The 20,252-nt window shown below is 40.7% G+C and overlaps 1 protein-coding gene across 1 annotated transcript in view; it reads right to left on the bottom strand.

Moving 5' to 3' along the window:
* The window catches only part of kcnh5b (potassium voltage-gated channel, subfamily H (eag-related), member 5b), a 202,637-nt gene that overhangs the window by 36,909 nt on the left and 145,476 nt on the right, over nucleotides 1–20,252 (bottom strand). Inside the window, 1 exon segment of the mRNA XM_085767523.1 lies at nucleotides 6,524–6,720. Within this exon segment, the coding sequence (XP_085623649.1) occupies nucleotides 6,524–6,720 (197 nt within the window).

Consider the following 20,252-nt stretch of genomic DNA (forward strand, 5'->3'; position numbering starts at 1 on the left):
ACTGCAGCAGCGTTGTGTCTTATTCTCCGCAGTCATTTACTGTTGAACAAACCCATTAAGCCTTCAGCAGCATCCATCTGAACTGAAGAAGAGGAGCTGGAGCTGGAGCTGCAGCTCGTCTGACAGGGCTGAGAGGATTTCACAGAAAATAAAATTAAAGCTCCAAAAGGCCTAAAGAGCATCGGCAAAACATGCAGCCTGAGGAGAGACACCATTATTAATCACCTCATCTCATCTCCAACGCTAACAAGTGTTTTACTGAAGAGTAAAGAGAGAGAACTGCAAACACTCAAAATCTTACCAAGAATATTTGTCTTATTTCCAGTCAAAACAAATCTCATTATACTTAAAATAAGACTGAAAAGCAGCTTGTTTTTAGACACTTTTTACATCTTTCAAGCAGATTTTCACTTAAAATAATCTAGTTTTAGTGGGGCAAGTTTTTCTTTCTTATTACAAGCACCAAAAAACTTGCTTCACTGGCAGATTTTTCTACTTATTTCGAGTGAAAATTTGTTTGAAACAAGTAAAAATGATCTACAAACAAGTTAATTTTTAGGTGATGAGTCTTATTTTAAGTGGAAAGAGATTAGTTTTGACTAGAAATGAGACATTTTGACAAGAAATAAGACAAATATTCTTGGAAAGATTTGGAGTTTTTGCAGTGAAGATGGAGAGAGTCGGGATGTAAGGAGGAGAGAGAGCTGGAGTCAGAGCAGGACAGAGAAAGTGCTGAGGGAGGCAGATCGCTCGCCCGTCGTTTACTGCATGACTGACACGCTGAGTTCAGGCTGACACACATCCAGTCTCCTCTGAGGCCACGGGCCCCGACAGAGCCAACGATGCCGCCGCCGCTGCTACTGCTACAAGTTGTTGATCTTCATCATGGCGGCGCTCGAGCAGCTGTCACGCATCCCGGGAACAAAAGAGACCAGAAATGAAAAAAAAAAAAAGAAGAGAAAGAAGAAGCAGCAGCAGCAGCTCTGCCCACGTCGCTGTTTGTGTGTTTACATGAGGGAGGGAGAGCCAGCGAGGGGCCGGCCGGCGGGGCAGATTCCTGCTGCACGCTGCACAAACAGGACGGAGAATAAATAACATACAGGGAACCACTGGACTGAATTACCTTCCTTTAGAGTCGTTTAGTCGTTTTTAGTTCCCAGAGCAGCTGAGCAGTTTGTTCATGAATCATGACACAGTTTTTGTTTTGGATAGAGGAAGAAAAAATCATCGAAAAAGTCACAACCTCATGGTATAATGTGTAGGAATTCCCTCCATCTAGCGGTGCGGTTGCATATCTGAACCAAAGATATTCAATATGGAAAGATACTCCATGAGAGGCTGCTCCAATGATAGAAATGGTATACACTTCCTGTCTCTCTAAGTGGGCGTGGCCAACCGTCACCACCTCGTCTGTGATCGTGTGTGTGGATTTATACAATTTGTAGATGAAAGTGAGATATTTATATTTTCTTATGATAACATTAAATATTTACACTACTAACAGTCATATTTAGCATGACAAAAATAATTTAAATCATTTTCACGGGAGTTCGCAGCCGTTTGTTTGACGTTGCCTAGGAGATCTGTGCCAAATCTGGCGAGAGTGTGTCGTAGAGACAGAGACAGGTCTTGAACAAAGTGGATTTTCTCCGGATCTCTCCGTCTGAAAATTACCATTTTGGTGTCAAACTGTTCAGAAGAGATGTGGCTTGTGAAAAATGAGTCCAAAATTTACTTCAGTGACCGTGGGGAGAAAGGACAGACCATAATCGGTGTTCACGTTCAATTGTCCCATTGGAGTCAATACACTCCAGGCTGCCTCTGGTCTCTCTAAAGGGGCGTGGCCGAGCAGAAGCCTAGTGACATCATACAGGAAGCTGACTCGTCATGGAAGGTCTTGGTTTATAAACCGTCTTTGTCTGAATGTATTCTTGATGTTGCATTCACGTGAAATGGGGCAGACGTCAGACAGACAACAGACGCTGCATGTAACAGGATAAACAAGCGTCTATGTAAACAAGTGGTCCGCCAGCACGAGGCAAAACAATACAGGCCTGACAACATGTTGTCATGGTGATGTGGTATTGTTTTACCGTCTTTCTCTGGTGGAGTAAAATGACATCCGGTTGGTTTGCCGACGGCCGTCTGCCTGACTGCACCTGAATGCAACACCGGTGCCTCCGTCCTTCCTCACACTACACAGTGGTGACAGTTTTAACAGGCCGAGCCCACAGCTCCGCTCAGTTTCCGTGGTTACCTACGGTCACGCTGACACTCAATGTAAAAAAAATGGCGATGCAACATGGCCGCCTCGGTTCGGTGCGTCGCCCACTTATGTATTTGTAACGACTTGTAACAACTCATTCTAAGGTACCAGAAAGCTTTACTTTGGATGCAGCTGTGATTCACCTTCAGTGAAATACGGATTTATGAAAGACATGTTTGATTTTTGCTCATAAAAAGCCAAATAAGTTACACACTGGGGCTTTAATGGTAGTTTTTCACTTTTTAACTCATTCTAAAGCTTCACCTTGAGCTGCTGCGAAATCAGCCTGAACAATACAACGAGGTGGAGATGAGAATGAGCATCATGTCCTGTTCCCCTTCAAAATAAAAGCCTCTAACTCAACCTGAAGTTTTATAGTGTAGCACATGGAAATGTACAACTGTAACATGTTATATAATTACACAGCATGTACTTGGAACGCCAAATATTTCACCACTGTGTCTTTGAAACGAAATTAAAAGCGCAAATTCATCTGTAATTTGATGCTAATCACAGGGAAAATGAAGACAATTCAACTGAGGCTCAGCCAATTCATTAATCACACTGAGAGTTTTAATCAGTGCACAGCAGGTCGTCAACACGTGTCTCTGTTTCCTGTTTTATTACACCAAAGTGAAGCACTTCCAGGAAATGACTTTCAGAGTATCCTGTTGTCCTTCTGGGTCAAATTGACCCAACCTGTTCACTTCCTCCATCCTTCCTCCTTTCCTTCCTTTCTCCCTTCCTTCTTTCCACAATCCCTTTTCCCTTCCTTCCTTCCTTCCTTCCTTCATTCCTTCCTTCATTCCTTCGTCCTTACTTCTTCTTCCTTCCTCTTTTGATCAAGTTGACCTGGTCTGTTCCCTCCCTCCATCTTTCTTCCCTTCGTTCTTTCCACAATCCTTTTTGCCTCCCTCCCTCCCTTCCTCCCTTCCTTCTTTCGTCCTTAAATCTTCCTTCTTTTTTGACCCAATCTGTTCCCTCCCTCCATCCATCTTTCCTTCCTTTTTCCTCCCATCGTTCCCTTCGTCCTTCCTTCCTTCCTTGTATCCCTTTATCCTTCCTTCATTCCCTTTGTCCTTCCTTCCTTCCTTCCTTCCTTCCTGTCTTCCTGCCTTCCTTCCTTCCTTCCGGCTTTCCCTTTGTCCTTCCTTCCTTCTATCCCTTTATCCTTCCTTCATTTCCTTTGTCCTTCCTTCCCTCCTAACTTCCTTCCCTCCTTCCTTCCTTCCTTGACCCAGGAGGACAACAGGAGGGTTAAGAAAGTAGAAGCCTTTAAATACAGCAGGTTGGATCTTTAAAGCTGTTTAGAGCGTCAGAATAACGATTATTGGCTTTAAGCACTAAGCACAGCTGAGGCTGATGGGAAAAGATTTTAGTTTAGTTTCCTTAACCTACAGAATGATGATGGAGTCGGATGGAAAATTAGGGGGTGAATTCCTGCACCGGATCTCGTGGCAATTTATCTGATGGCTGTGGAGATATTTCACTCCAAAATCACAAATGTCAAGCTCGCGGCAGCGCCGGAGGAAATGTCACCGGAGTCAGAGGAGGTTCATCATCTGAAGGTTGTTGAGATATTTCAGTCTGGACTCGGTGACTGATGTGTGCAGCTTTTATTTTAAAATGTAATTAATGTAATTTATTGTATTAATAATACAGTTTCTGATCATAAATGAGTGGACAGTGAATAAACTGGATCAAATCGACTTATGGACCTCAAAAACAATAACAAATCTCCTGCAGATACAATATATTAAGTAAATTAATATAAAAGCCAGTTAGCAGAGGCATAAAGCAGCTTCTGGAGCCGAAGCCAGAGAAAGTGAAGCTGATCGATACCTCAGACAGAGACCTGCTGCCAGCTTTAAGATCATTTACTTTAGAGGAGCACGATCAATAAATATATACTATAGTGTTTTATTTCAATTAATATTCACTGTTACTGAAGAGACGCAGTCCAATCAATGTCCATTATGAACCACAGCAACTGACAGTCTCTAAAACCACAGACGATGCAGCGATGGGAGAAGATTCTGTTTGGGTGCAGGTGGTTAAAACACATGGTCATCAATAACTGATGATCTGTAAACAATGAACTTAAACACAGTATGGAAAACGCTGCGGAGAGCGAGGAGCCTGCTGCCAGGACTAAAGGGCACGGGACATAATGAGGCGACCGGTGCCGTATGTATAATTTATTGTGTTGTGTGAACGCACGCTGAGGAAACGACCCGCTGAGCTCAGAGAGTATGAAGACTGAACAACAGCAAATACACAACTGAGTTATAATGAGAGGAAAGTAAATTAAATAAGGAGTTATAAGGAAAAATCCTGGAGAAATGTATTTAACATCTACTTCCTCTTTGCATGTTTCAAACCCTGAATCCCTGATTTTTTCCCTCAGATTTCCCTCCGGAACGCCGTCTTCGTCTTTTTTTAATAAAGTGCTGCTCGTTTTCTGCTCAGACGGAAAGATGACTGACAGCTGAAGCACCTCTAAGCTCGGGTGAACATTAAACTCTCCAGGTTGAATTATCGGTGTAAGAGAAGAGAAAACATCTGGTTCCTCCATGAAAACTTAAAGTCGACTCTGACTCCTACGCTGCTTTATGCTACAGTAACAAGCAACCAATCAGAGTCCTTCATACTGAAAGGAGTTACAGATGTGATGAAACGATCATGTATGTCTGCCGACGACGACTTGTCACTCAAATCAGATTTGCATCCAAATTTATCACAGATTGCAACCAGATTTTAAGAAAATGCGAATTTATGCTAATTCACATCCACAGGGCAAAACTTTTCCATTTCTCTCAAATCAAAAATTTTCTTTGTGATATTTAGAGATACAGATTTTTTTTCTTTTGGAAACATACCTCGAGTCTTTGGCCTCTGACACCACCTGTTTCTAAAAAGATGTGCAGATGAACTTTACTGTATCTACAACACCGTTTCCATCAAGGAAGTTCCTGGTAAAGGAACTTTACAGGAAACATCCTCTCACTCTGTATGGGACCTGCCCATAGACTGTAAAAAAACATGGACGTAGCATCCGTGACGTCACCCATTGGTTTTGGGGAGTCGTTTTTGTGACTCAAATATGGCGGCCTGAACAGCGCCATGTTGGATTTTGGTGGGTGTGTACTCTCTTGTGTGTACACTCTTTGTGCGGGGGTAGAAACTATCGGTTGAAACCAAAAAACGTGCTGACACCAGGCTTTGATCATGTTTATTGAGGATGTAAAGTCGGTGATTTTAACATGGGGGTCTATGGAGAAATGCTGCTTTCTGACACCAGCCCCCAGAGGAAGCCGAGGGGATTGCAGTTTTTTGAACGCGGAAGTGAGCTTTACTTCTCAGACCGACAACTGCCCCCTTGGACCTGCCAGACTCTTGAGGCGACATAATGTGCAAAGTTTGGATCGTCAAACTTCATAGTTTTGTTTTGTAATGGTGTGTTTTTAAAAAAAAAAAAAAAAAAAAAAAGTTTCAACAGTTTTCCTTTTCCTACTGCTCTTGTTGTTTTCCTGCAGTGTAGAATCCCGAGGTTTAAAAATGCTGCTTACTATGGAGCTTCCTCTTGGGGTAACATCCCATTTTGAGTTATACCCAATCAGCACAGAGTAAACCTGTTCTTCGTGGCCCTGAGTACTGTACCTACGCCAAGCAGGGACTCGTTTAGCTGCCAGAAAAGTTGTGTGTTCCTGCAGTGGAGATGCTAACGGCCACGTAGAAATTACCCCAAAGTTCCTGCAGTGGAAACACCCTTCAGACTTGTAGCTTGCTAGCTTTGCTAACATGACTTCAACTGACACCACAATTTAACAATGAAAACTCAACTAAATCACGTTCCTTATTATTAATCTATGAAAATCTGAGAACACATGACGTAGCTAACCTAACTAGCAACATAGCACTAAGTCTGGCAGGCTAACAGGCAGCTAATCACATTCTCCTATTTTTTTCTTTGGCCGTGCTATTATGAAATTGCGTTTCATTAAACTGCATTTTGGACAAAAAACATATAATGATACTATGCTATTTCTGATTGAACAGCTCTGTTACCTTCTACAGTAGCTTGCAAGAAAACAACAAAAGAAAGGCAACATCCAACTGTGATAAACTGGTCGTCCATGCTAAATATGAGGCTGCACACAAACATACGGTGTAAATAAAGGTTTGAATCTGTGCATTTTACTGGTTTGAGAATCATCAGGATCGTCCAGTGTATCGTACAAAAGATGTGAGACTTACCCTCTTGCGCAGGTTGCAGGTGAGGATGAGGTTGCGGGAGAAGGAGTTGGCGAAGGCCGTGTAAAACTCCAGGACCTTGAGCAGAGCTTCTCTCTTGATGACGTGGAGGTCGCAGTACGTCAGCGCTCGGACGTTAGCGCACGCGTGAGCGAGGGTTGTCTCCTTCCAAAACACGTCGCCGAACACGTCGCCTTTCCCTGAAGGAGAACAGGAAACAAGATTTTTTTTAGATTTACCTGAATTATCCAACAACCATCTCAGGTGTGAGGACCTGAAACAAATGGTCCTGTTGTTCTTTAAAAAAAAAGAAAAAAGGCTGCTACTCTCTTCAAAGGGAAACTTTGCAAGTCCGGTCTCTTTTTAGCTGTTTTGGTCTTTTTTATTTTTCTTTCTATGGAGCTCCTCCTACAGTTTCTGAGTGCATGTTTTCACTGTGTCATCATAGTGCTGTAAAGCAGTCCATGTTTCTCGCGAGACGAGAGCTGGGACACCGGGTCGGAGGCTCTGATCTTACAAGGTTGGTTTTCAGCCAAGAGACGCTCCATTCTCCCTGGAACTAGTTACTAGTCATTGACTTCAATGATTCTCAAACTTAGATATATAGAAATGTAACCACTATTTCTAGATTTTTCTTTAAACTTTTTTTTGGAGAAATTTTTGCCACTTTTTTGTAGAATTTTTTAAAAACCTTTTTTTTTGTTGAAAATTTTTATCACAAAAAGTCTTTTTTCCAGAAATTTCTCAACAATATTTCCACAAATTCACGCCATTGGCCCTAATTCGAACATATACATTGACTAAAAAAGTCATGTTCTTCAGTCTCAGAACAAATATTTGTGTGGCGGTGCCGCAGAGACGAGAGCTGGGACACCGGGTCGGAGGCTCTGATCTTACAAGGTTGGTTTTCAGCCAAGAGACGCTCCATTCTCCCTGGAACTAGTTACAAGCCATTGATTTAACCAGCATTACTACTCCGAAGCTGGTCATTCAGGTACAAATCTTGCATACAGTAACTCCTCTTAAAGTTGTGTAATATAAAAACGGAATCTTCTGCTTTTGGACTGTTGTTGGATAAATCAACATTGGTGGGTTTTAGTTATTTAGAGACCACAGAAATATCTGGAAAACCAGTCAAGAATGAGAATGATTAGTTGCAGCCAGGGCCAGACAGAAAAAAAAATCGATTTCCTGGTGTAAAATAACACAGTTTCAGGGATATTAAGTATAAAGTCCTTCAAACTCTGCTGTCATTACCACTGAGTCAAAAACACCTAACAGAGCTCCCCACAATCGACACACAGAGTGGTCATGATTGTCAGATTATGTGTTTCTAAAAAGTGCAGTTAAGAGCAGATGATGAGCACTTTAGTTTGCAGAATACCGAGAGAGAGGTTTTTAATACAGATTGGACCTTTTTTGCAGAAGTTTTTGAGAGCTGCCCTGGATTTCTTTTTTTTTTTTCTAAGAGTTGCTCGTGTGTTGAAGAGCCAAGTCCCTGCGGCTGCAGCTCTCCAGGAAACTCTATTATCTTCATTTCTTCAACTGGGTTTCTCTGATGCTGCAGCTCCAAAACACATAACAGAGGAAGTCTAACCACAGTAGAGTTTTCCAGACAAACAGAGAGTGACATCTTTTATTGGACCAGCACATTAGGTCGTATTGATAAAAGGAGATCAGAGATAACGATGTAAAAGAAGAAAAAGAAGATTTACTGATGAATACGAGGAGTCGTACGGACATGTGTCGAGAGTAAAACACTGAACGTGCACCATCTGCATCTCTGCATAAACCACACATACAGTACAGTACACACTCTTGCGCTCTTTTTCTGTCCCTAGCAACAGTTTTTACCTGGCCTTAGCAACCAGAGAGAGCTGCTGATCTCACCACGTGTCGCTGATACCAGGAGGCACGTAACAGGTACAGTTACAGATATTTCATCAGCCTCGGATCCGACATAATCTGAGCGGAACGAAAAGGAGAAAATGTGGCAGAGAGACAAAGGAAAATAAAAAATAAAAAATAAAAAAGGAGGAGGAGGAGGTGGTGGTGGTGTGAGTAAGAAGGGAAAAGGCAGAACAAAGTGCATTAATAAGAGGGAGATGGTCCGACGACTGCAGTTATCCCCCTGGTTGGGCTGCCGGGGGGTCGGATGTGTTTCTGAGAGCTGTCAGTCAGAACGGAGCCTCGACTTTCATCACAAAACCAGAGTGACATTTCAAACAGTTTCACATTGGTACAATTTCTTCCTGCCAATCAAACTGTGTTTTTTGTGTGTTTGTGTGTGTGTAACGTGTTGAAATTTTCTTTGAATTTGAATTTGTTTTGTTCTTTTGTTTGTCTTTTCTACTGCGGTGGTTTTGTTTTGGGTTTTTTTAAATTGCTGATGGAAATTACAGTAAAAGTCAAACTGGGAAAGTACAAAGTGTTTTTTTTTCATTAGTTTAACTGTAAAAACCAACAAAAAAAACCCAATAATGGACCCATCGAACCACCCACACACACACATTGACTAACACTGCAGGTATAATTGATTACTGTAGCACAAAATGATCAAATCTACACAGAAATCAGGATGGTGGTGACAAAACATTGTCAAATAAAGGTCTACAGTAAAGCTGTGACTTTTTACTTAGTTGTAACTTATGTATTATGTATGATCTCTGCAGGAACTGAACATATGTCTTTGCGTACCTAATTGTGTCTTTAACAGCTGTGCAGCCACTCGTCCTGAGATGAGACAGATTTAACAGTTGTACATGTCTTTGCATCCATGCTGTGGCTTATCTGCAAAGTCCTGCATTTAACATGTTACTGTAAAAAAGTAATAAATATTAATGCATTTATGTAAAAGTGAAGAAACATTCAGAAAATGTGCGCATTAACGCATTAAAGGTTTATGCAAAAAAAAAAAAGATCCCAGTTGGACTTTTCTGCACTTTCACGTACAGCACTTTATTTTGAAGGAGTTCTTCCTGTTCTTGACATCACAACAAGCTCTGGATCCTTTCACTTCCAACTAATATTGTCTGTCAGATGACTGTAATGTGTTTTAATGTGATGTGATGCAGTTATATGTGGTGAAACATCATGTCTGTCTAGATTAAAGAGGAACTGGTTCTTAGTCATATCAGTTTTTCTTTTTTTTTTCTTTTTTTACAGAAGTTGCAGTTTTCTTGCAAAAAAAAAGAAGGCCAAAAATAAACTCCTGTGCCCTGAAGCACTGAGACTCACCTGCCTCCCCCCTCTCCCTCCCTCCTCCCCCCTCTGATCCCGACCCAAACGCAGCCACCTGGACACTTGACTCATCACCTGCCAGCTCACATTCCTCATGCTAATCAGCCTGGGCAGACCGACGCATGTTTACACGCCTCAGTTCCTCTGGTAATAGTAATAATAATAATAATAATGATAGTAATAATTATAGATTTGTAAGCAGCATCAAATCTTTCACGTATCAAAAGTTGCTGCTGACAGGTTTATTTTTAGATACAGTGGATTAATAAAATCCAAAAAAAAAAAAAAATGCTTCAGCAGCAGTTTGTTTCCAGTGAGGGAGAATAATATCACCTTCATTCACTCTCACTGTAATAGACACACACACATACACACATACACACACAAAAAAAGTTGAATCTGGGCCAATCAGGACTCAGATCTGTGTCAAACAACCGCCAGCTCAGCGTTTCCGTGACAGCTGACCCGGATGGGATGTGACGAAAAGCAGTGCACAGTGTCCACGAGCTGTCACAACACACAGCGCGTTACACTCACACAACATACTTTCACTAAAAAAGCTGACACACAGAGTGAGTGACTGGATCTCATCTCCACTGTGCCCCCCCCCACTCTCTTTCTCCCAGCATGCAACAGCAGCAGCAGGAATGAGCTCCCCGGAGAAAACCGCAGCTCCACGCCAATTAGCCGTCTGGATGTGGACTTGGTCCTGGAAGGGGGAGGAGGGGAGGAGGGGAGGAGGGGAGGGCTGGTGTTCACCGAGCGTGACACTGTACAGCAGCAGGGTTAAAAACCACAGTGAGGGTTGTTACGATAGGGAGGGGAGAGGAGGAGAGGGAGGGGACGGACACATCGGTGCCATGACCTCATATCACCAGGTTTTGTAACGGCGCTCAGCCACAGCCCAGAAACACAGTGTTCACATCATCCAGCCTGAGAGGACACACAGGGACCGTTACACACCGAGCACCATGTTCACGATATACAGGCTCTGCTCTAGTGTTGACCTCAGTTTAACCCTCAGTTATCAGCCTATTGGTTTGGTTTGGTCTGGTTTACTTTGGGTGTTTTAACACCTGACAGTCTGAACTCAGGTTCAAGGTGTTTCTGCTCATCTGATCCGGTTGGAACTGTATCTTGTCCTCATCACCTACGTATGCTGCGTTGGTTTGTAAACAGACGTGCGGACTCTATGACGTAGTCGCAAAGTCACCAAAGCTTGTTAGCAAAGTAACTATGAACCCTTATGGGTAACGCTTCCTTTTACAGTACGGTAATTACCAGGCAATTACCAGGTAATAAGATGTATTTACTAGGTAATAACCAGGTAATTAAATGCAATTACATTGTAATTACCAAGTACTTACTAGGTAATTACAAGGTAATTACCCAGTATTTACAGATATTTTTCCTGACTACTACCAGGTATTTACCCAATAATTTCCTGGTAGATACACAGTAATTGTATATTGTAGATTTTAAACCCGGTAGTTAAAAATATTTACCGGATATTTATCTGGTAAATACCAACAAATTACCTGTATTTACCCAATAATTACCAGGTAGATATCCTGCAATTGCATATTGTAGACTATAAACCCACTGAATGTGTATATACGTGACTTTGTTAGGGTGATAATAACTTAGATATTTACCTGGTAATTACCAGGTATTTACTCAAAATGATCGCTACCTTACCTGGTAACTACCACTTATTTACGTGGTAGTTACCTGATATTTACCTGGTAAATATCAACTAGTAAAAACTAGTATTTACTAGAAATATACGGAAAACTACCAGGTATTTATCCAGGAATTATAGATTATGTATTACCAGTCAACCTGTGTAGTGACAGTGAGGGTATAACTTGCAACTATTTACCAAGTAATTACTTTCTAATTACCCAGTAGTTACAATTTACATTATCAGGTAAAACCTTATGAATTACCCTGTAAGGAAGGTGGAACTGTACTGTAAAAGGAAGTGTGGTTTGTTTCAATGATATTACCATGTACTTTCCTGGTAACTGTAGATTATAATCCTCTGCCCCCCATCAGGGTGTGTAATTTTGAACATGGTACCTGGCAAAAACTCCCATATCTACCTGATAATTATCAGGTAAATATCAGAGTTTTACAGAGTAGTTACCATGTAAGAAAAGTGGAATTGTACTGTAAAAGGAAGCGTGGTTTGTTTCAATGATATTACCATGTACTTTCCTGGTAACTGTAGATTATAATCCTCTGCCCCCCATCAGGGTGTGTAACATGGTACCTGGCAAAAACTCCCATATCTACCTGATAATTATCAGGTAAATATCAGAGTTTTACAGAGTAGTTACCATGTAAGAAAAGTGGAATTGTACTGTAAAAGGAAGCGTGGTTTGTTTCAATGATATTACCATGTACTTTCCTGGTAACTGTAGATTATAATCCTCTGCCCCCCATCAGGGTGTGTAACATGGTACCTGGCAAAAACTCCCATATCTACCTGATAATTATCAGGTAAATATCAGAGTTTTACAGAGTAGTTACCATGTAAGAAAGGTGGAATTGTACTGTAAAAGGAAGCGTGGTTTGTTTCAATGATATTACCATGTACTTTCCTGGTAACTGTAGATTATAATCCTCTGTAGTTTTGAACATGGTACCTGGCAAAACCTCCAATACCTCCCTGATAATTATCAGGTAAATATCAGGGTGATATCGGAGTTTTACAGAGAAGTTACCCTGTAAGAAAGGTGGAATTGTACTGTAAAAGGAAGCGTGGTTTGTTTCAATGATATTACCATGTACTTTCCTTTACATAAAGATACAATGCATTTTGTTACACTCTGTGACAAATACGCAAAAACATGTGATCTGTCAAAGAGACTAACTTTAATCCTCTTAATCTGCAAAACAGTGAACTTGAAGAGAGTAACTTCAATACTCTTAAAGGTATACGCAAACATTTTTTTGTGTGTCTTGTCTCACTCCCGAGTCCATGACAGGCAGATATACACCATCCTTTCAACTGTGCGTGCAGTAACAAGGGAGATACGGGCAGAGCTGGCGCACCGCTAATTAGCTTAGCTCAAACGCTGGAAGTGTATAGGTAGTGTTAGCCTGCCCTCCACCTAAAGTCACTAATTAGCTTAGCTCAAACACTGGAAGTGTATGGGTAGTGTTAGCCTGCCCTCCACCTAAAGTCACTAATTAGCTTAGCTCAAACACTGGAAGTGTATGGGTAGTGTTAGCCTGCCTCCTACCTAAAGTCATCAGAGAAACTCTTCAGCAACTCTAAACGGAAACCGGCGGGCCGATCTTCGTCTCAGAGCTGACAAAACTCTCTGGTAAGGCATCTTGAGCGGTCAAATGCTGCTAACGGGACCAGATCGGTCAAAACGGAGGGTTCAAGCAGAGACGGTTATTTTGGTTCAAGCTAGCTACATCGAGGGTCGGTTAGCTTCCTATTTCAAAACAAAAGCACAAATTATATCGTCATGGTTTTCTGTATGTAAAGAGCAACCGGTGATTGGTTGGTCACACTGCAGCTTGAGTAGCGCCGAATTTGTCCTAACAAAATTGTAAACCACAGCTGGTATTTTGACAAATTAACGACACATTGCTGATCTAAACGTCTCCTTTCTCACCTAAAAATGTTTGAAATGTCGATAAAGTGATATATTTACAGAGTTTAGAGCTAAAATGAAATCAGCTTCTGATTTCGGCTCGGGTAGGAGGCAGGCTAACACTACCCTTACAGCGTTTAAGCAAAGCTAATTACGGACGATAGGGGCTCTGCCTTGTTACTGCACGCAAAGTCAAAAGGATGGTGTCTATCTGCTGGTCATGGACTCGGGAGTGAGGCAAGACACGGGAAAAAAATGCTGGCCTATCCCTTTAAGTGCTAAACATACAATAACTTGCATATTAAAAAAGAAAATGAAAAGAAAAACATAAAGTGCAGAGCTTTTTTGCCTTCTTCACATGTCCAGTCTACACATTTTGGCAAATTACATCAGTAAAAACTATAACCTATCCACACCCCACCCCACCCAACAGAGATGGGTGCTCCAAGGCTATCCCAGTGATGCTTCTCCCTAGCATGAGGACATACAGGTATTCTGTGCTACTGCTTGTGGTCGCCAGGTACTGCACCATGTTTGTTCCAGGCTGAAGAATAAAGAAAAAAAAACAAGATTCAAAAATTAGTTTGTACAACAGGTTAGGTTCATCTCTACAGGTAATGCTGTATCAGACACTGTATCTGGAGTCTTAGCCCATAGCACATTTCTTTAGGCACATGTAACAGCCATCTCAGGTAGATATAAAATCTGTACACTGGGTACAGTAGCCCATACTGTATGTGCACAGCCAACAAACTATGCATCTCTGCATTTAACCCTTCAAATACCCATCCTGTTGATGCCCATGTGGTAGAAACAAATCATGAACTTTTTTTTTTTCTATAATGTTTTCGAAAATATCTATTTATTCCATTAATTTTTAATCAGGGCCCTATATGAATTCTGGGATAAGGGATTCCTTGATTTTTAGCCAGAAGTCGAAATTAAATATGAATTTTAGACAGGGCAACACACAAACTACTCACCATGCCTTGAGTGTCCATGAGAGGAGACCACCATGTCATTTGCCAGCACTTCTCACCAGTCATACTGGGTTCTGTAGTGGGCAGAGAAAAGAAAGACCACAATAATCTCAAAATAGCAAACCTTATACTCCAACCTAGCACCAACAAGCACTGCTAGCAAAACGTCTCTGCTGCTAGTCACTATGGTGACGTCCGTTACGCACCCCCCTCCCCCCTCCCTCCACTAACGACAAAGCAAAACAGTTCGAGCGCACATACACACACACGGCTAACAGAAAACTACACTCACCCTACACTCATAGACTTTGATAGACAGGTATGTGCAGCAGAAGCTGAGTAGGAGGGCTACTAGCACCACCAGATGTCCTGGATGTTAGCCAGTGCTGGTAGCAAGTCTCTTCCTCTTAGCAGCAGCAGCATCGCAAAGGAAAGGTGAGCTAGCTCGATGCTAACTTCGACTAGCGCTAGCAGTTAGCATCCGCTGCTAACACCCACTTCCCAACTCACCACGACGGTCCTCCTGTCAATTAAAACACAAGACTGGAGGCTACCATCATTTCCTTTCCCTCACGGCCCTGACAATTGCTGCTGCTGCTGCTGCTGTGATGGAAACTATCTTATCAGGTGAAAATAACTAGCTAGCTAGCAAGTTAGCAAGCAGGGAAAAAATGCCTGGCCGCAGAGTGAGGTGAAGTTTTTAAGTAACACTAATTGGCTACCACATTAAACTACCAAACCTGTAGGCTAATAATTATAAGTTTACTTACCAAACACTGTTTTCTGAAGCTGGAGAGTGATTAAGGTGTCGTCCAAATCTCAGCCCAATCTGTTGGGTCGAAATATTTAGGCTAACCCAACCTTGGAGTTTTTACCAGGTAGGCTACCATGTTCAAAACACCCTGATGGGTGGTAGAGGATTATAATCTACAGTTACCAGGAAAGTACATGGTAATATCATTGAAACAATCCATGCTTCCTTTTACAGTACAGTTCCACCTTTCTTACATGGTAACTACTCTGTAAAACTCTGATATCACCCTGATATTTACCTGATAATTATCAGGGAGGTATGGGAGGTTTTGCCAGGTACCATGTTCAAAACTACACAGGATTATAATCTACAATTACCAGGAAAGTACATGGTAATATCATTGAAACAAACCACGCTTCCTTTTACAGTACAATTCCACCTTTCTTACATGGTAACTACTCTGTAAAACTCTGATATTTACCTGATAATTATCAGGTAGATATGGGAGTTTTTGCCAGGTACCATGTTACACACCCTGATGGGGGGCAGAGGATTATAATCTACAGTTACCAGGAAAGTACATGGTAATATCATTGAAACAAACCACGCTTCCTTTTACAGTACAATTCCACTTTTCTTACATGGTAACTACTCTGTAAAACTCTGATATTTACCTGATAATTATCAGGTAGATATGGGAGTTTTTGCCAGGTACCATGTTACACACCCTGATGGGGGGCAGAGGATTATAATCTACAGTTACCAGGAAAGTACATGGTAATATCATTGAAACAAACCACGCTTCCTTTTACAGTACAATTCCACTTTTCTTACATGGTAACTACTCTGTAAAACTCTGATATTTACCTGATAATTATCAGGTAGATATGGGAGTTTTTGCCAGGTACCATGTTACACACCCTGATGGGGGGCAGAGGATTATAATCTACAGTTACCAGGAAAGTACATGGTAATATCATTGAAACAAACCACGCTTCCTTTTACAGTACAATTCCACTTTTCTTACATGGTAACTACTCTGTAAAACTCTGATATTTACCTGATAATTATCAGGTAGATATGGGAGTTTTTGCCAGGTACCATGTTCAAAATTACACACCCTGATGGGGGGCAGAGGATTATAATCTACAGTTACCAGGAAAGTACATGGTAATATCATTGAAACAAACCACACTTCCTTTTACAGTACAGTTCCACCTTCCTTACAGGGTAATTCATAAGGTTTTACCTGATAATGTAAATTGTAACTACTGGGTAATTAGAAAGTAATTACTTGGTAAATAGTTGCAAGTTATACCCTCACTGTCACTACACAGGTTGACTGGTAATACATAATCTATAATTCCTGGATAAATACCTGCAGTTTTCCGTATATTTCTAGTAAATACTAGTTTTTACTAGTTGATATTTACCAGGTAAATATCAGGTAACTACCACGTAAATAAGTGGTAGTTACCAGGTAAGGTAGCGATCATTTTGAGTAAATACCTGGTAATTACCAGGTAAATATCTAAGTTATTATCACCCTAACAAAGTCACATATAGACACATTCAGTGGGTTTATAGTCTACAATATGCAATTGCAGGATATCTACCTGGTAATTATTGGGTAAATACAGGTAATTTGTTGGTATTTACCAGATAAATATCCGGTAAATATTTTTAACTACCGGGTTTAAAATCTACAATATACAATTACTGTGTATCTACCAGGAAATTATTGGGTAAATACCTGGTAGTAGTCAGGAAAAATATCTGTAAATACTGGGTAATTACCTTGTAATTACCTAGTAAGTACTTGGTAATTACAATGTAATTGCATTTAATTACCTGGTTATTACCTAGTAAATACATCTTATTACCTGGTGATTGCCTGGTAATTACCGTACTGTAAAAGGAAGCGTTACCCTATTATGTTATATAACAATGGTTCTCAAAGTGGGGTGCGGGGACTCCAAGGGGTCCTCAAGAGGGTTCAAGAGGGTCCCCAACTTTTTCTTGAAATTTTACAACTTTCTTCTAGAATTTTTTTTGAGTTTTTCTTGAAATTTTCTTTAAAAAAAAAAATTCTTGAAATTTTACCACTTTTTTCAAGAATTTTTTAAGTTTTTCTTGAAATTTTCTTTTTTTAAATTTAAAAAAAAAAAAATTCTTGAAGTTTTACCACTTTTTCTAGAATTTCTGTTTTTTTTTTTTTTTTAATTTTTACACGTTTCTTTTTCTTTTTTTTTGAGAAATTTTTACCACTTTTGAAAAATTTTACCACTTTTTTCTAGAATTGTCTTTTCAACATTTTGGGAAAAAATTGTAAAAAAAAAAAAAATGTCTACAATATTTGCAAAAATTCCCGCCATTGGCCCTAATTTGAATGTACATTAACTAAAAAAGTAACTTTCTTCAGTCTCAGAACAAATATTTGTATATTTCTGGTGTTTGCTTCAAAATTTTGTCCAATGGGGGTCTGTGGTCTAACTTGTGTCCATTTAGGGGTCCTTGGTGTAAAAACATTTGAGATCCACTGAAACAGTTATGTCATTGCTACCAGCAGCATCAACACCATCAGGTCCAATATGGAGCCTTGTTGGGATTCAGATGAAGGTCCAGGGAACTTTCACACCTGGAAATTCGGTTTGGATCAAACAGAAAAAAAATGTCTGGACCAAATGAAGTCGGTGTGAAAGCCTCCTTAGTCCAGAAGATAAAAACATGATCGATGGTGAACAAAGAGACTCCACTGAGCCCTGCACTGAGATATTAACATCAACATGGTGATCAATAAGTTCTGATTGATCCACGACTCTCCTGACCCTCAGTGTCAAAAAAACCAAACATCTTGACATGAACAAGTTGCTCATTATGACCATGTGTGACAGAGGGACTGGTGTTGTGTTCAGCCTTGTTAGTTTCACTCTGTGTGTGTGTGTGTCATCATGGCAGATTGTGTTTTTGTTCCCGGAGACACCGACTGTCACTGAGCTACCACAGAGGAGTCTGACAGGTGTGTGTGTGTGTGTGTGTGTGTGTGTGCGTCACTCATGAAACTTTACAGGTGTGAACGTACTGTAGTTTAGATAGAAACGAAGGCCGACTCCAAATATGGGCGTGGACGGACCCATGATGCATTTATGTGATTTGTATTTTGTAATTAAGGTGATGCTGCAGATATAAAGTCCTTTGGGAAGAGAACAAGTGTGTGGGAATCTCAGTGTGAGTTTCTGATGTAACACACCTGTCGATCAGACCAACAGGTGTGTGAATCTGTGTGGTGGTTGTTACTTGTTTGTATGAAGTGCAAATGTCTTTATCTATTTAACTGATGAAAAAAAAAACACAGTCAAATACTATTTTGACTTTTAAAAACAGTCAACTCTCTGCTTCTATCCAACAAAAAATGAAACATTACTCTTATTACATAACACACTTATATATACACAATTATTAATATCATATCATTAATATAAATAAAATAAAGCCACTGTGTTTCCTGATTGAGATGTTCCAGCATGTCTCCTTCATTGAAATGGAATCAAAGAGATGATTGATCAGTTTCCTAAATGAGAGAAACTTTATCCAACTGTCCAACATCCGCTCCTCTGGTTCATCTCTTTTATTTACAGTACAGGAGCTCTTTGACTCGTCCACTCTCATCTTGTCCTGACACCGTTTCCCATTAGTTGGTTTCTGAGTGTTACTGAGAACATGGAGCTTCAAACATCCCAGTCAGTTCTTGTTTCTCTGATCTTTTATTGACTAAAGACTCAGGCTGCATATATGACGACTCCCTGCTGGAACGACTGGCAGATGAAGCAACACATCTACATTCCTCCCGACCACCAGCAGCAGGGTATTAAAACTCCTTTGATCCCAATGGGATCCTGCAGGACCCACTGGACTCACTATCAGATCTCAGCCTCGCTCTCCACGTAAACGCAAACCAAACACAGATAAAAAATAAGCAATTAACCCTTTTGTGCCATTTGTGTCCAGTTCACTTTCTTTTTTAATGACCATTTTAGCTGTGTTGGTGCATAGGGAATGACATTTCCCAAAGGTCAGGATTTTTTATCAGATTTTTTTTATTTTCAACTTCAGCAACTATACTGTATACTGCAAGTTGTGCACTTGGGCTCCATCATGGCCAATTGAAACCCATGAAAACTACATTTTACTACATTAATTCCTTGTCATTTAAAGTATTAAATCATATAATTTAGGATAAAATGTCACACTACACTTGAAAACTGTAGTTTTTAATGCTTTCTACCAGTCCATTTTTGATCAAGGGTGCAATCTCATGTAAAATTCTCCGTTTCCAATATAGGGGGCACGTATGACGTGCTTACTGCACTCCAATGGAGCAAATGAATGATACAATTTAGACATATATGTGATCTAAAAAGAAAATTTAGCAACCTTGAGAATATAGAAAATTGGTCATTTTTGACACAGTGCAAACAAACAGGCAATTGAAGGGTTCAAAAATCAAAAAGGAATGATTATTTTATACTAATGACTAATAATAAAGAACTGATGTTAGTTAACGACTTTATGCAGCAAAAGCCTGGTCTTGGACTTCTTTTTTTTTGGCCACGAAACAAACTGAGAGGAGAGTGATTCTGAACAAAGCCAGAGGGTGAAGACAGAACGGTGGATTATCTAAGATACAAAACATCGGTTTTAAATGAAATATGTTGCAGATTTTGTTGTCTAACAGATGTGTTGGTGACTCTGGATGCTGCTGCAGCCTGTATCATACCACCACCCTCCTCCCACCCCCATCCTCCCATCAGCAGAAACAGAAACTGCCTGCGGGCGGGTGGGCCTTTATCATGCAGTGCAGCTCGCCGGACGTCAGTCAGTCCAGTAAGAGGCATTTGAGGCTGCTGTGGATGCTGATGCTGCTGATGCTGCTGATGCTGTAGCGCCTGTCAGCCCATTATCCTGCAGAAGTGAGTAGGCGGACACAGCGATACAGCTGCTGTGACACTGATATCCACCAACAGCAGCATTAATGGCCCTCATCATACCACAAGTACTGCCACTATTAGTATTTGGAGTACGCTTTTTAAACAATTACTGCACTTCAGACTTCAGACTTCAGAGAAATCATTGATCCAGCTGCA

This window comes from Trachurus japonicus, chromosome 22 (genome assembly GCF_045865225.1).
Source record: "Trachurus japonicus isolate A0001 chromosome 22, Traja_1.0".
Classification (NCBI taxonomy): domain Eukaryota; kingdom Metazoa; phylum Chordata; class Actinopteri; order Carangiformes; family Carangidae; genus Trachurus; species Trachurus japonicus.